Genomic DNA, 16,801 nt, shown 5'->3' on the forward strand with positions numbered 1-16,801 from the left:
GTTTAAATTAATTAAATTCAAAATATTAATTTGAGATTAGGAATTATATCTAATATTTTAAAATTAATATAGTAATACTAACAAACCGTGCATCGAACACAAACTGTGCATCGCACGGGGCACGGGGTTCATCTAGTTTGTTTCTAATGGAAAACCTAATAATTAAATAGGCGTAATATGACTCCAACATGACTTTCGTCTTTTGGCTTTCACTGAATAAACCAGACAAAACCGAAGCAGGTATACAAAACATAATAAACTCTCTTCAAATTTAGCGGCCGTTTCTTAAACCCAAAACCCTGGTTCTTCCTTAAACACAGAACCACCAAAAATGAGGAAGAAGGTCGACGAACGCATCCGAACCCTAATCGAAAATGGCGTCAAAACCAGGCACCGTTCTTTGTTCGTCATCATCGGTGACAAATCTCGCGACCAAGTACTTTCTTCTTTCTCCTCTTTTTTTAATTTCCAATCAATTTTTTGCTATTAATTTGTGTTTTTAGTATGTGAATTTGATTGTTGAAGATTTTAATTATTGTTGAATTTCTACAGATTGTTAATCTTCATTATATGCTTAGTAAAGCTGTTGTTAAGGCTAGGCCTACTGTGCTCTGGTGTTATAGAGACAAGCTAGAACTTAGCAGGTAACATTCAATTTTTTAGTTTTATTGCTTTTATTTTACTTGTTAATTTATTGAATGTTTTTATTTGAAGAATGTCTTTTTTAATTTGAATTAGCTTTGTTTTTTATGAGAATTAGTTGGTTTTTGTGTGAGGATTTTCCCAAATTGGAGATTTTGTGGAATATAGGAGTGGATAAGAGTTTTCCCGAGTTTGCTTCGGTTTATTGTCAAACAAGTGCTGAAAGATTTTACTGCTAACTCGGTAACACTTGTCGGGTTTTGTATTTTTATGTGGTTAGGTCACTGACTCACTTAGATGCCTTTAGGATGGTTTTAACTGTGAAAAAATTTACATATATACAAGAAGACTGGGGGACTAATGAATTTGTCTCTGCTGGTTGTACATTATTCATTTAGACGATGTACTTGTACCTGCTGTTAATTTTTTCGTGATTTTTGTTCAGTTGTGTTGTAGACATGATGTCATTATGGATGTAGATTTACTTCTTTTGCATTCAATTGGTTACATGCTATCAGTTGGGCTGTATATCAAGTTACAGAATCCCCCCCCCCCCCCCCCCCCCCCCCTTTCCTCCTGTATAGTATATTATCGTATCATGTATTGTTATGACCAATATGGTGTGCTCTCTGCAGCCACAAGAAAAAACGTGCAAAGCAGGTGAAGAAATTAATGCAGAGAGGACTTTTAGATCCTGAGAAGGTTGATCCTTTTTCTCTTTTTATCGAAAGTGGAGGGATAACATACTGCTTATACAAAGATTCGGAAAGAGTGCTTGGTAATACCTTTGGCATGTGCATACTACAGGTAGTTAAAATTTTCTGTTGGCTGACCTGATCATCTTTTTACTGTATTTTATTGATTACTTAAATTGGTACTTTGTGGCTTTCTTAATTTGTTGGTTGGCTGCTTTAAGGATTTTGAAGCATTGACGCCAAACCTTCTGGCAAGAACTATAGAAACTGTGGAGGGTGGAGGACTGATTGTTTTGCTCTTGCGCTCTCTGTCTTCATTAACAAGTCTGTGCACCATGGTTATGGTATGAGTTGCTTTAAAGCGCACTTTCCCTGGATAAAAACTGTGTTGTTACTTCCTTTCGTACATATTTTGTTAATTTTTGATCTATTTAAACAAGTGCAGGATGTTCATGAGAGATTTCGCACAGAATCCCATTCTGATGCCACAGGGCGCTTCAATGAACGATTTTTATTATCAATTGCTTCCTGCAAATCATGTGTAGTTATGGATGATGAGTTGAATATATTACCTATTTCAACTCATATAAGGTCAATCACTCCTGTTCCTGTTAGAGAGGTAATCTATCCTATTTGAAAGTGTTCTGATTGAGCCAGAAAGTTATGTATACACTACCTAGTTTCTCGAGTGTAGATTCATAAGATAATTACAAAGTGTGTCTTATAAAATTTAAGAAAATGTAGTATGGCTCAAACAACCTTTTTTTTTTCTTCTGTTCTACATTTAATCATTCTGTATTAACTTGAGCTTGGGATTTAGGACTCTGACGGTCTTTCAGATGCTGAACGTGATTTAAAGAATTTGAAAGAGGAACTCAATGAGGATTTTCCTGTTGGTCCTTTGATTAAAAAGTGTTGCACCCTTGATCAGGTACCGGAAAATAAGATGAGAAATAAAGTTTTTCCCTCTTTGTTCATATGATTTTTCGATGAGGCTATTGACTGTTTTGAAGTTTAAGTGCTCAATTTTACATTATTGTATGCATAGGGAAAAGCAGTCATTACATTTCTTGATGCCATCTTGGATAAGACTCTCCGTAGTACTATTGCTCTACTTGCTGCTCGTGGTCGTGGTAAATCGGCAGCACTTGGTTTGGCAGTTGCTGGAGCTGTTGCTGCTGGGTAGTATTTGCAACTCCCTCCTTTTCTCCTCCCTTTGCTTTTTCTAACAAGCAAAAGGTGGAAGGAATGATGTTAGATGTGTTTTTTTAAATTGCTGTTAACCTCTGTAGATATTGATTGTTAAAGTGTATATCTACAGGTATTCTAATATCTATGTAACAGCACCAAGTCCTGAAAATTTGAAGACCTTGTTTGATTTTATCTGCAAGGGATTTGATTCATTGGAGTACAAGGTTCAAAGTTCTTCATAAATTAATAATGATTCGTACACCTGTTGAGAATTTATGACCTTGAAACTAAGACTTTTTTTTTTTTACAGGAACATATGGACTATGACGTGGTCAAAAGCTCTAATCCGGATTTTAAGAAGGCAATTGTGCGGATTAATATCTACAAACAACATAGGCAAACAATCCAGGTAAGGACATAATATTTGACTTGATCTGTAATATTTTGCTTCAACAAACATGCTTTTATGATAGTTGGTTTTTTTTTTTTTTTTCTTTTTCCTTAAACAATTTATTTAATTATTATGGCTGCTTGAGGCAGTTCCTTGTGATTGTTTCTGATGAGGAATCAAACTAAGAACTTTCAATGTTTGTCTGTTTGTTCGTATCTGTAGTGTTGTTCCATTGTGGATTGATGAATAGAAATTAGGTTGTTTCTGGACCTAGATGAGACCTCTGAAGTTTCTCATGTATTCATTTCCCATTATTCTTCCCTAAATATGTTCGAGTATAATTTCTCTTATATTCCATTGATTAGATTGAAGTTTTGTCTTCCTTATGTAATACACTGTCAGCCAACTGCCTACCTTACTTTGCTTTGTGGTAATCTTTGTTTGAATGGGTTCTTATGGAACTTGTGAGTGACCCATGCTTAGAGCCCGAGAAAAGTAGTCTTTAGATCCAATGGCTGAAGGCAGATGTTTTCTTTTGTTAATATATGTTAAAGGGAGCCTTCTTATGGTGACCAGGCACATTCACTTAACCAATCTGTTAAAACATATGTGGCGAGGCATTAGGGTAGTGGCTTGACATTCATACAGTCCTGTCCTTTTTAAAACATTACTGGCAAAAAAAGGCTTCAGAGACAAAATAAATGAATTTCCTGCGTTTTTCGTACGGCACTTATCCAATTATGCTTCTTGTGGCTGAATCTTGCATGTAAATTTCTAGTGAATTGATAAAGATTATTCAAAAAGAATGTCTTTAGTACATGACATACATCTATAAAAAAATAAAAGTACCTCTATGATATTTTCTGTAATTTTTAATCAATATAATGATATACTCTAATTTATGGATAAGTGGTTAAGTTAAAAATTGTATAGTGTAGGACACTGTTGGTGCTTTGCATGATTAAATGGAGGGAGTGTCAGCTAGCATAAAGCAAAGTGAACCTTGTTGCAAAATATGATTTGAAGTATTAAGAATCTCCCTTTGTCTAGTTGGAAAAATGAAGAAAGGCATAGATGATGCCTCCTTCCCCCCTCTTGAGGTTTTGCTAGTAGAGACAGTACATATCCTTTAGGGTGGGGGATGTGGAAGAGTGTGGCTAAATGGTTAACTAGTTAGCCACCTACCATTTAATAAATTGATCCCTCTTTTGTGTCCCGCTTCATCTTATGATTTACATTTGTATGGTTAATGGTAAAAACTATTTGCTGGAATAGTGTCAACTATGCCTAAGAATTATTACAGGTGCAAACAGCAGCTCAAACTTCGGCCAAGGTGCATTGCTGCATACACTATTGACGGCAAAGGGTGATATCAATTTCTAATTATTTATGCTTCAATATTGCACTTTATGTGATTCTGCACACCCTTGGTTGAAGTTTGTGTTACTGTTTGCCCCCGCGTTAGTTTGTGGCATTGTGCAGTTGTGTGCACCTTAGGTTTGGTGTTGTTTCGGCCTATTTTTCCAAAATAATATAGGTTTATAAATTGCTCTCTATATAGAATGCTACGTAGAGCAATGAGTCCTTTAACAGTACCTTGTCTCTACAGATACTTGACATGGCCAATTTTATGTGACTATTGGTAATATTATAAATTTGACTGAGTATTTCTGAATGTAAGGTGGGATGGCTAAGATATTTGATGTGTAGCCTCATTTAATTTTGTAACTTTAAAGGCATCTTAGGATGTTAAGTGAGGAAATCTTTGTGCATTTGCAAACTTTTTTGGTCTTTGTGAAGTTTGAGTTATTCTTGCTGTTGTAGCAGAAGCTTTACGGAGTCTCAGCTAAACATGAAAATGCTAATTCTGAAAATATAGTACTTGATGTTGCCAGTGAAACAGAATAGCCACAGTAAACTAGTATCGCTGGGAACTCCTAAAGGCTAAGTGTTTAAAGGCATGTAGGTAAGATTTAAGAAGATTGGGGCATTTGGTGCCTGTAAAGTGTTATTCTTCTATTGAATTGGGTCTAGTAGGATCTTGCTTGAAAACTCGTCTGTATGAGTTAGACTGTGAGTGTTTAGAGTGATTCATTAACAAGGACACTCTAGTTTTTCTGTTTTTTGTGAGCTAAATTTCCTAGAACTTATGATTTTTCCTTATTCCTCAAATTAAGAAATACCAGACTAACTATTCATCTAGATTCAACTCAATTCATGTGGAAGATGAATATTCTGCTGTTGACCTTATATGTGTAGACGGTTTAATGAGATATGACCTTCTCCACTCTTTGGTATCCTACTTATTCTACCTGTATCCATATCTGCTCAAAATGTCATATAATGATTCATCAAATATGTGTTGCTTCAGTAATTGTGAACCTTTTTGTGTGAAATTGTTTGTTCACTAACTGATCCTTATTTGTGGTAACAGTATATACAACCCCATGAACATGAAAAGCTATCTCAAGTTGAGCTTTTGGTAATTGATGAAGCAGCAGCTGTTCCTTTACCTGTTGTGAAATCTCTTTTAGGGCCTTATCTTGTCTTCATATCGTCTACGGTTAATGGGTATGATATTGTTTTCTGTTTAAATATTTAAGGATAAAGCCAATGCTTCTATGTGAATTGTTATTATTTCTCTTTCCTTTTCAAGAATGATTTCTACTTTGTCATAGTGCTTCATAAAATTTCTTTTTGTGGCCTTGTTAGACTGAAAATTGTTCTGCTTTGTCTCATTTTCAAAATATCACTGAAGTTTGACTTTCTACCTTCATTCTTTAATTACAAATAACAGCAAATTATGGCATTGAAAAAGAAAAGAAAACAAAAGAAAAGAGATCACACAGAAATGCCACCAGTATTGCCAAAACTGTGTCTTCCCTCCGTCCCTATTGTTTACCCCATTGCCATTGAAAAAGAAAAGAAAACAAAAGAAAAGAGATCACACAGAAATGCCACCAGTATTGCCAAAACTTTGTGTCTTCCCTCCGTCCCTATTGTTTACCTCATTGCCATGTTTTACTCTAACATCTGGTTCAGTGACATTGATGAGATAGAAAAGTGTCGGGACCTAAAGTAATTTTTGTGAGAGTATACTTGTGGTTCCCCTTGGACATGGTATGGAGCAATCTTTTAGGGATGACCTAAAAAGGAAAATAGGGCAGACTGTTAGGGCTGGAGGGAGTATTTGTTAATTTTTGTGGATAGTAGAGGCGTAATAATTATTAATGTTAAAGTGGCACTATCAGGAAAAGTGACAATGCACTAAATTCACTAGAATGGATGGCATTTTAGTGCCTTCTTACCATATGTCCTCACTTTGATTGCCTGAGATTGTCGTTAATTTTGTGAAAATATCTGTTGTAACTCTTTAACTGGGTTTTAAAGGCAAAGCATACTAATAAATACTTTCTCTTCTACTATCAATTTTCCCTCATTGCATTGCTCCTCTGGTTGTTTTAATACAGTTATGAAGGTACTGGACGATCATTATCACTGAAGCTTCTGCAGCAACTAGAGGAGCAGAGTCAGACGTCTAAGAATTTGGATAGTTCTCTTACCGGTATGGATATTTTTTGTTGGTTTGTTGACTGATCAACTGTAATTATTAGTTGTTTTTCTTCCTTATCTTTAAATTTGGAAAGCAGCTGTTCTTGGCTCTTTATTTTCGCATGTCTGCAAGACTGTTAGTATATGGCCTATGCTGATATGGCTGAGAATTGATTTAGATTTTACTGAGGGTTTTAAAAATAAAATCAAAGCATTAAAAATAATGATGATAGAGAATCTACTTGTACTTGGCAATGTATGGGTAGAAGGATCTATTGATGGAAGAATTTTGGTCCAGGATAGTGTTTTGATTCTCTCTTCAGTAAAAAGTGAGTACATCAATTTTACCTGGATCAAGGGTTTGAACTGATGTAGTGATGTGTGAATTTGTGATATGGGTTGTGTATTGCAAAACTAGGGTTTGTTAAGCCTGGAGACCACGAATCATCTGTTACTGTCAGTTCAAATAAATTATCTAGGGTTTAGATCAGTATTACACCATTCACTTTTCACCCTGTGAAGCACAATTTAGAACTTTCGATATGCAGACTAGTGTAATGAACTTTAGGTTGTGGATTGCAATCCATACATACTGCATTCCATGTAGCATTGGTTTTGAGCAAAAGTTCTAGATCTGGAACATGAAGCACAAAAAATGGGGGATTCTAATTGCCTGTGAGATTAAGGGTCAACCCAAAGTTTTGCTGGATCCTGGTCATGGGTTCTTTGATTTTGTGTGTTTGAGAGAGTGGGTGGGGGGAGGCTGAGTGGCAAAAAAAGAGCATTGAAGTTTCCTATTGATTCTCCTTGGTATGAAAGAATTGAAGGGATGCCTTTTGTGCTATTGTAGTTTTAAAAGGCCGTGTTGGCAACTTGTTCCGCTCAACCTCCCCCCCCCCCCCCCCCCTCCTTCTCTCTCTCTCTCTCACTCTCACACACACACACACACACTTGACAAATGATGACAAAAAAGGGTCTAAGCTTTAAAAAAGAGCATGAATAAATCTTAATTCTTTGCGGAACCTTTAAGAGGTCTGTACCAAATCTTTTTATTTTAGTTTATAGTGCTTGCTTGTGACATTTCTTTTGTTGAACTTTGGCATTTTCATGCTTATTGTAATGCTTAAATGATCTTTAATTCTATATCCTTATTTTTTTTTATTCTTATAAGGGCATAAGATTCTTGGGCCTTTTTTCTTGTCCACTTGGTGCTGACTTTCCTTATTATCTTTGTTAGTTCTGAGTTTGTAGCAGCTCTTAATTAAATTCTAGTTTAATTTATATTCTTCTATGTCCTCCCCAGTCAATGCCTACATCGAGGGACAGCAATAATTTCTTGATTATTCCATTGGCATAAAGCCAAACTGGTTGTGATATGAGACCATTTCCCTGTGGAATAAAAGTGTGCTAATTTGCTAAATGGTCTACTACCTTACTGGCATAATGCAGCATGGAACATTTTTGAACATAGGCATACAAAAAGATAACATTTTGTATCCTGTTAATGATTACGATTTGAATTTCTTATTCTTTGTTGCAGGCCGAATTTTCAAGAAGATAGAATTAAGTGAATCTATCAGATATGCCTCTGGTGACCCCATTGAGTTCTGGCTTAATGAGTTGCTGTGTTTGGATGTTGCAAATTACATACCAAATATCAACAGGTTGAATACATGACAAACATCAATATGACATCATTAATTCTTTGGTCAATTACTGGTTGCCCTTATTCCTCCTGAAAACATGCCAAAAGTAATTTTTATCTCTTGTTCATAACCAGGTTGCCTCCTCCCAGTGAATGTGATCTTTATTATGTTAATCGTGACACACTTTTTTCCTATCACAAAGACAGTGAATTATTTCTACAGGTATGTCGGACATTGCTTTGGTTATAACTTGCATGGTCTTTATTTGCCTTCTAGGATACTTATATGTACTGAACCTGCAGAGAATGATGGCTCTATATGTTGCATCTCACTACAAAAATTCCCCAAACGACCTTCAACTTATGGCCGATGCTCCAGCACATCACCTTTTTGTGCTGCTCGGTATGTTTGTGTTTGATTTCAACAAGCCTTATAAGCAATCAATGAATTAATGGTTTCAACTTCTCTAATTGATTTTGTTTCAAAAATCATGGTAACATTGTTTATGTAGGCCCTGTTGATGAGTCAAAGAATCATCTTCCTGATATTTTGTGTGTAATTCAGGTTTGACCTATTCTGTCATTTTAAGTTGCTTTGAATTTGTATTCCTTGTCAAAATTTGTGTTTTGGGGTAGTTGTTTTTTTGTAGGGCACATCTGTGTACACTTGTATTTCTTTTTATTTAAGGCAATATTCTCTCTTGTTATAATTCTTCTACCATCTCCATCCCATAATATGGTGCATTAGTACCTTCTTCAAGACATACCTTTGATAAACAATATGTTTAATTTCGCAATAGCTAAAATTATATAAAGCTGATACAATGAAATACGCATTGACGCGAGTCTAACAATGTATCACATGACTGTTTTTTGTATATATATGAGAATATTTGGTCAAACTTTTTAAAATTTGACCATGAAAATGAAATAAGCATTATATTGTGGGGCTAAGGGAGTATTGGCAACACATATAATCTTTGATAAGCGCCAACAATACATGGGAAGCTAGACTTTTGTTCGCTATGATACCTTGCATTTTTTGTTCTTAGTTGGGAAATTGGTGTGGCATAATTTTCTTGATTAGCATTACTAGAGCATGTCAGTACGATGTATTGTTTTTAGTGCTGATGGATATGTCAATTCTATCTTCAGTATTGTGATGTAGTGTGCTTATTTGAATTTAAAATTTTTTCTGCAGGTCTGTCTAGAAGGACAAATCTCTCTAAAATCTGCTCTGAGGAGCTTAAGTGATGGTCGTTCTCCTCATGGAGACCAAATACCATGGAAGTTTTGTGAGCAATTTCGAGAGACAGTTTTCCCTAGTCTCTCAGGTGCACGCATTGTGCGGATAGCCACTCATCCTAGTGCCATGCGGGTGAATGCTTTCTCTTGTTTTTGTGATTTCTTGAGTTATTCTAAAATCTTGAGTTTGTCACTCTAATGTTGGATTTTTCCTGATTTTCTGCAGCTTGGGTATGGTTCAGTTGCTGTGGAGCTCTTGGCAAGGTATAAACAACTTAATAGTTGGCCACATTTAAAGCTGTGGGATTTATGTGTATATACTGCAGCCATGCTTGTTGGAATGTTTCAACTTCCAAGGCTGCAAGATAAAGTGAAAAGAGCATATACAATTGCAATCACCGAATACTGTGCATAGCAACTGTGTATCCATGTCCGTATTATGTAAAGTTCTTAATAGAAAGGCATTACCTAGACTAAGACATTTCATTTATAAGTCTGATCAGATCCTTGGATTCCCAGCATTGAATCTCATTTATTTATTGTTCAGAGAAATTAACGAGTGAATGACTTGATGCTGCTTGTTCATACTTCCACTTGTTTTTCCATTGTCCTGAATATTTTGTTTGCTTGTGATAACCTTTGTAAAACCACAGTGGTTTTTTTCCCCCCCTTAAAATTAGAAGATGAAGCAGTTGTCATAGTTTAGGACTATACATTGCTTGTATTTAAAAATATATTAATATCCGATTGACAATTGGTGAATGAGAGACAAATATTTGATATCTTATTTTCTTTGATTTGTTCTGCTTCCTTGGTAGCTTTATTTCTTTTTGAAGGCTTCCTTGAAAGTGATGAGATATACTTTGGAGCCAGTACTCTCTTCTGGATCATAGTATTTTCATTTCTACACTGCACACCATATCATGCTGATATTTAATGCTGCTGGCCATCAGGTACTTTGAAGGACAGTTGACTTCCACATCTGAAGCAGATGATGATGATGATGATGAGGATATTAATGAGCCACCTGTTAGTATTGTTCAAGCAGCAGAAAAGGTAAAACTCAAATAAGTAATTGCTTTATTTTTCGTGCCGTTTTATGAACTGGGTGTTTCTCTTTTTTTTTGGTTCTTTTGCTAGTTCTACTTTCAGACTGATTATAGAAAACCCATAATACAAACTATATAAACATGGCTAGTTATTTACATGGCCTGGTGTTAGTAATGTGGGAAGCTGAAATGTCTAAAGTTTAACTCATAAGTATACTAGCTCCGTTTAGTAAGAGAGAGGGTGTAAAAGCTGGTTGTAAGGTAAAGTAAGAGAGATTGTGAAGGTGTATATATTGTTGGGTAAGAGGGGTATGATGGTAATGATTGTGTGCCTAAAATGGAATAAAGTAAAGTGAGTAGAACAAAAAACAAAACCATAAACAAAGAGTAGGGAGATTTATATATAGGTTAGATATAGAAGCTATGTAGAAACTTTGGATTTATACGAGCACACGTTCTTCTATAGCGCTTCAACACCTTATGTAGAAACTTTGGATTTATATGGCTTGGTGTTAGTTGTGTTTTGTTTATTATTAATGGACTATGTTTTAATGGGCTTGTCCTATGAGATTAGTGTTTTTGTGTTGGTATGCCAGGCACACTTTCTAGGCTAAATTTCTCTCATATTATTATGCAGGTGTCTTTGCTTGAAGAAAATATTAAGCCCAGAACAAACCTTCCTCCACTACTTATGCATCTTCGTGAAAGACGTCCTGAGAAACTGCATTACATTGGTGTATCCTTTGGCCTTACACTTGACCTCTTCCGATTTTGGAGGAAACACAAATTTGTTCCATTTTATATTGGCCAGATTCCGGTTAGTGCTCTTACTTTCCTACCTTTTACATTTGTGTGAGAGGCTTTTGAATTGTCATTATGAGTTTTGGCTATATAATTAGTCTGACTTGTATATGGAGTTATGGACGGGCTTCGCAAATTGCTGTTAAGTTGCAACATGTGTTTTCATATTGGTTGCAAGTAAGCAATTTGCAACATGATCTTTTGGAAAATGGCATCCCTTTGTATAAGATTTTTCACTTCCAAAGTTACTCTAGGTGTAGTACCTTGAGAATTTGGACTAAGGAGGGTTTGTAAAATATTAACACACGGACCAAAGAGAAGAGGAAAAAAAAAAACAAATAAAACTCGAAGAAAGTGTTTCAAAGTAACCAAAAGTCTTAGGCTTAAAATTCAGTTTCTTCTGATCATAGAATCTGCTGAGTAAAGCTTTTAATCTATATTCTTGTTCATTACCTTGAAAAGTTTAAAGTTGTTCTTAGGCTAAATCTCATTTCATGTAATGGATGAATGAAATTGATTTTATTTTAATTCGTAGGGAGTTTTGTTATATCTGGATTCATATTCCACCTATATATTGGATTATAATATGTTCTGCTCCTTTATGTTTTACTCGGTTATTGCAGATACATAATTAAAGAAAAATTTGATTAAGGAGATATATTATGACTGTGAAACGATGAATGGGTGTTACTGTGTAAGTAAAAGATGAAGAAAGTAAGAATGTGTGGAAAGGTGTAGTAATTGTGGGATAAGAGGTGTAACTTGGTAAAGGGGTATGCCTAAAGTAGAATAAAGTAGATTGAGTAGAATAACAAATAAGAATGGAAAGAGTAGAATGAAAGAGAATGGAGGTAGTATTTGATTTGTCATCCTGCCTAATATGAGTCAGACATAATTGAGAAAAACTAAGAAGATTCAACAACTGCCTTTATTCTTCGTCAAGTTCATATTATATTCTTGCTTGTGCTAATGGTAGTTTGTGTTTGTGTGTGTGGATGTCATTTGTGTGCTAAATCAGAATGCTGTGACTGGAGAACATACTTGCATGGTCTTAAAGCCATTACATAATGATGATATTGAAGTTGATGCATCTGATCAATTGGGATTCTTGGCTCCGTTTTATCGAGGTGAGTCATTCTCCAAATGAGATGAATGCTTCTTTCATGTGCGGGGATCATTATTGATTGTTCTTTCATCCTTAGATTTCAAGCAAAGGTTTAGTAGATTACTCTGTTCCAATGAATTTCGCTCCATGGAGTACAAGCTTGCAATGAGGTTAGCAATTCTATTGACTGCGTCTGCATGTTAATTCATTGAAGAATCAAGTTTCTGATTTGCTCTTCTTTTACAGTGTATTGGACCCAAAAATCAACTTTGCAGAGTCAGAATCATCAGGGTTGAACATGGATGGGTTTTTGAAGACTATAGAGGAGTATATATCACCTCATGACATGAAGAGATTGCAAGCTTACGTAGACAATCTTGCTGATTACCGTCTGGTAGTATTTTGCAGATTTACTTTTCAAAGAAGCATCTAGCTTGCTAGCTTATTTATGGTCCCTCCTTCCTGTAATAAAGTAGAAAAGCTCCTTATTACCCCCTTCCAATTTGATTTTCCACGTAACCATTCTGGTCTGTCTCATTTTGATATTCCTCTTACTTGAATGAAAATAAAAGCTCCCTATCCCTTGTGAAGTAGAGCTCTGTTTCACGCACCAGTTTTTTTTTTTTTTTTTTTTTTTTTTTTTGGTCTCCTTCACAACCACCATTTTTCTATCATGATTAGTAACCTTCTCAACAACCTTATTATTTCTCTCCACGAAACCATTTTTTTAATTCCTCTCCATCTAAACCAGTTTGGCCTAGTATTTTTCCTTGCAGCTCCCCCCCCCCCCCCCCCCCACCCCAAAAAAAAAAAAATCTTGTAATGTGAATCTTCAGGGTGTAGGTGGGTGGGTGGGGGGGGGGGGGGGTTGGTCACATGCATATTTCATTTTTTTGTTCTCAGTGAAGAGTTGACAATTAAGTCGCTTGAGGCTTTCTGTGTATATAGGCTGTTCAAGGGACATGAATTAGTGAGTAGGAAAAAAAAAGGGAATTAGTTTTTTTTTCTTAGGTTGCATATTGAGAACAATAAGGGGATGACAGAGGAACTTGTCTAAAAGCTGTCCAAATGTCTTGTTCAACACACAATATAAACAATACTGTAGGGAAAGACGGTTGGAGGGAAGCTTAAAATGGGAAATACTTTGATGAAAAGTTTTAACATATATTTCAATTTGTAGACACTAAAGAGTAAGTGCAATGGCTGATATTCATGTTTTAGAAGCCTCTATATAGGTAAGGGAATAAGGGATCAATCTTTAGAAATAATAAAAATAGAACATGGAGATGCTATTATTTTGAGAGACCTTTGAAGTTAGTATTTGCATTTTCAAAAGAGCTATATATTCACTGATGTGCTATGCATGGATGTTCATCTGAGAAATCGAAGGATGACTCTTTTGACCAAATCATAATTATAATTATAGAATCATATCTGCCAATTAATTTCAGGCAAAGAAAAAGAGTTATATGTCAAATGGAAGTTTAACTTGAGAGGTCTATGATCAGAGAACACTTGTTGGTAGTGTATCATATGGTAGGAATCTTAGGATTCCCTTTTTTCGGATTTTTTTTTCTTTTCATATTTTATTGTTGTCAGTCATTCGAAATATCATGTACTACCTTTTAAAGCATCTTTGGACTGATTTCAATAAAATCTGCTGATGCATCATCAGATGTTTGATAACCACCATGCACAGAAATGGGCTTTCTTCTGGATTTCTTATATCTTATTTGCTATTGCTTTCTACAGATCCTAGACCTTGTTCCTGTCCTTTCACATTTATACTTTCAAGAGAGGGTACCTGTTACATTGTCATATGCCCAGGCATCAGTTTTGCTCTGTATTGGCTTGCAGAATCAAGACGTATCATACATCGAGGTTCCATCTCTTGTCTTTGCTGTTGACAAATAAATCTTTACAAATTAATTGTACTACCTCCGTTACATATTAGTTGCAACTTTGGAATATTTTATCTCTTACAAATAATACTCAAAGATGCAACTAATATGTAATGGAGATAGGATTACCTGTGCATCTGGAAAGGTTTTTCATGTTGATGATGTCTCCATTTAGAGCAAAACTATTGATTGTTGTCAAATTTGATTCTCTTACAAGTATTACGGTAAATGATGAACTTGGATAAATGTATAAGGAGTATTTTTTGAAAAAAGCTTGTCGCATAGACAGATCCTAGATGTGCAATTATTAGTATGTGATACTTTGCTAATGTATCTCCTTTGCCGTTTTTCAGGGTCAGATGAAACTTGAAAGGCAGCAAATATTGTCATTGTTTATAAAAGGGATGAAGAAGTTCCACAAATACTTGTATGGTATTGCTACCAAAGACGTTGAATCAGCCCTTCCCCGTCTAAAAGAAGTAAGTCAAGGAAATTCCAAGAATTCTGGCCTTGAATTTGGAATTAAGATGAATTTCCTATGCATTCTCACATAATGGTCATGGTTGTATATGGTATATTTTTATGTTAGATTAAAGTTTAATATCAGCTCTCATATTTTCATAAAGAGATGCCATAAACCCTACTTACTGATGTTTACTATCAAAATTGTAACAACTAAATGTGATGTCTTCATTCTTACCAAATGTTTCTTTTATAGATTGTGATGGAACCTCACAAAATAACTTTAGAGGAGGATCTAGACAATGCGTCAAAGAAAGTGAAGGTAATCTGATTAAGTCTGTGCCTGCTTAAACTCCTATGTTTCCATTTTTTTACAATTGCGCTAAGACTGGTTGCTGTATCAGAGTGACATGAAGGCCAAGGCTGAAGGCTTGTTGGATCCTGAGTTGCTTCAACAATTTGCCGTAGAGGCTGACTTTGAGAAAACCCTTGGTGGAAAGATATCCTCAAGTGGCTTAGTCAGTGTTAAATCCAACAAAAGTAAGCCAGAGAAGAAGAGCAGGGTTAGCGACAGTAAGAATGAAAAGAAAAGGAGTAAAGATGAGCGTGGCAACAAATCTAACAAAAAGAGAAAATCATAAGTGGGGATCCTAGAGGAGAAGACTTACAAGAGAGAATCATAAGCGGAAGTCCAAGGGGAGAATGTATACAAAGAGAACAATCATCATTAACATCAAGAGTTACATGATTCTCCAGGGCTGTAGAATGACATGCATTTCAATTGCAGGATGCTTCATTTAGCTCGATTAGGAGAGCAGAGAAATGCCCCCTCGAGTGTAGTGGTTGAATCACTCGGAAATGTCATTCAATTGCTTCCATCCTTGATTTACCATCAAGGGATGCACAATTTTGTCTCATGTGGTTAGTACTTGACTACTCACCCCAAATGTTAGGTGCACGTAGTTTGTTTTAGAAAAAAGTGAGTTTTATTATTCCTTGTAAGCTTTTCTTGCACACGTCTGTATTGTAGGTAATACTTACTTTGATTTTTGGTATTTGTCCTTAATTTCCTGTTTTCTTTTGCTTGTTTTTACACTCTGATATTTAAAAAACAAAGTCTGCTAATAGTTTACTCGTGATTTACATCCTCACACAATATAAATTGGTTCCATTTATGAAAAAATAGTGTTGGATTCCAAGTAGATAATTAAGTTCAGGTTTGATGCAAGATTGAGAAGTTTAATGCGAATATAGAGTACTGAAAAGAGTATGGAGTACTGAAAAATAGAACGAGTTATCAGTTTTAGGTGACCGGATTTCTCATGGAAGTATAAATTAATATGGATGATCAAAACTTATTATAGTGACTATTGTGAAGTGATTATCGTAGATTAATCTAGACTAAATTTAGTAAACGAGTTTGGTTTTTGTATAATCTAAATATAAATAGGTTGAAGGACTTGATTATGGGTCATTTATAATGGAGTATATAGTGTTTGCTTTGAACCATATATATATGTAGTGTTTGCTTGGAGAATAATAAGCCCTAAACTCTAGAAAGTTCTAGAGTGATACAAGTTGGAATCCACAAATATGTTTAGATAAGAATAAACCATATATTTAGAATATTCCGGAATGATTCCGGAATGATATAAAGAGCATAATGATCATCCACACGATATTTTGTAACACTAATTTTTTTAATTTTATTTTTATTTTTGTACTTTATACTTGATTACTCTTTTTTTTTTTTTTAATTTTTTTTTTTTGAGATATGTCCAATCAAACAAAATTTGTTTATTTGGGGTATAAACGTGTTTTCAACTATCAGTGGAGGGGTATATGCGTCTTTTCATATACTAGTTTAGGGGTACATGTGTAATTTCCTCACCAAACAGTAAATGCAAGTTACGAACAGTAATTAGACAGCCCGTAAGTAATAAATGAATAACCACGCTTTTTCAATATATTACAAAAATACCAAGATTAACAAAAATTCGTTTATCTAGCACATAAACTTACCCACTAATCTTAATTTAATTTCTGGCATTGACCCTAGTGTGCTAATCATGTGACTCTTACTTTTGCTAACTAGTAACTGCACCCTTTCCCCTCCAAATCC

The 16,801-nt window shown here is 35.1% G+C and overlaps 1 protein-coding gene across 1 annotated transcript; it reads left to right on the plus strand.

Moving 5' to 3' along the window:
- The first annotated feature begins 243 nt into the window (after positions 1 to 243).
- On the plus strand, positions 244 to 15,756 carry LOC145560008 (RNA cytidine acetyltransferase 1-like). The gene is made up of 26 exons (XM_081621265.1): positions 244 to 436; positions 553 to 644; positions 1,278 to 1,449; positions 1,559 to 1,681; positions 1,783 to 1,956; positions 2,158 to 2,268; positions 2,386 to 2,519; positions 2,659 to 2,752; positions 2,839 to 2,937; positions 5,354 to 5,490; positions 6,390 to 6,484; positions 8,012 to 8,135; positions 8,252 to 8,339; positions 8,420 to 8,519; positions 8,629 to 8,681; positions 9,318 to 9,494; positions 9,588 to 9,625; positions 10,315 to 10,417; positions 11,048 to 11,227; positions 12,230 to 12,338; positions 12,414 to 12,486; positions 12,563 to 12,710; positions 14,069 to 14,197; positions 14,571 to 14,696; positions 14,936 to 15,001; positions 15,084 to 15,756. Exons 1-26 carry the CDS (start codon positions 332 to 334, stop codon positions 15,318 to 15,320), a joined length of 3,087 nt encoding a protein of 1,028 aa, XP_081477391.1. The 5' UTR covers positions 244 to 331; the 3' UTR covers positions 15,321 to 15,756.
- Positions 15,757 to 16,801: the final 1,045 nt, after the last annotated feature.

This window comes from Chenopodium album, chromosome 1 (genome assembly GCF_948465745.1).
Source record: "Chenopodium album chromosome 1, dcCheAlbu1.1, whole genome shotgun sequence".
Lineage (NCBI taxonomy): Eukaryota > Viridiplantae > Streptophyta > Magnoliopsida > Caryophyllales > Amaranthaceae > Chenopodium > Chenopodium album.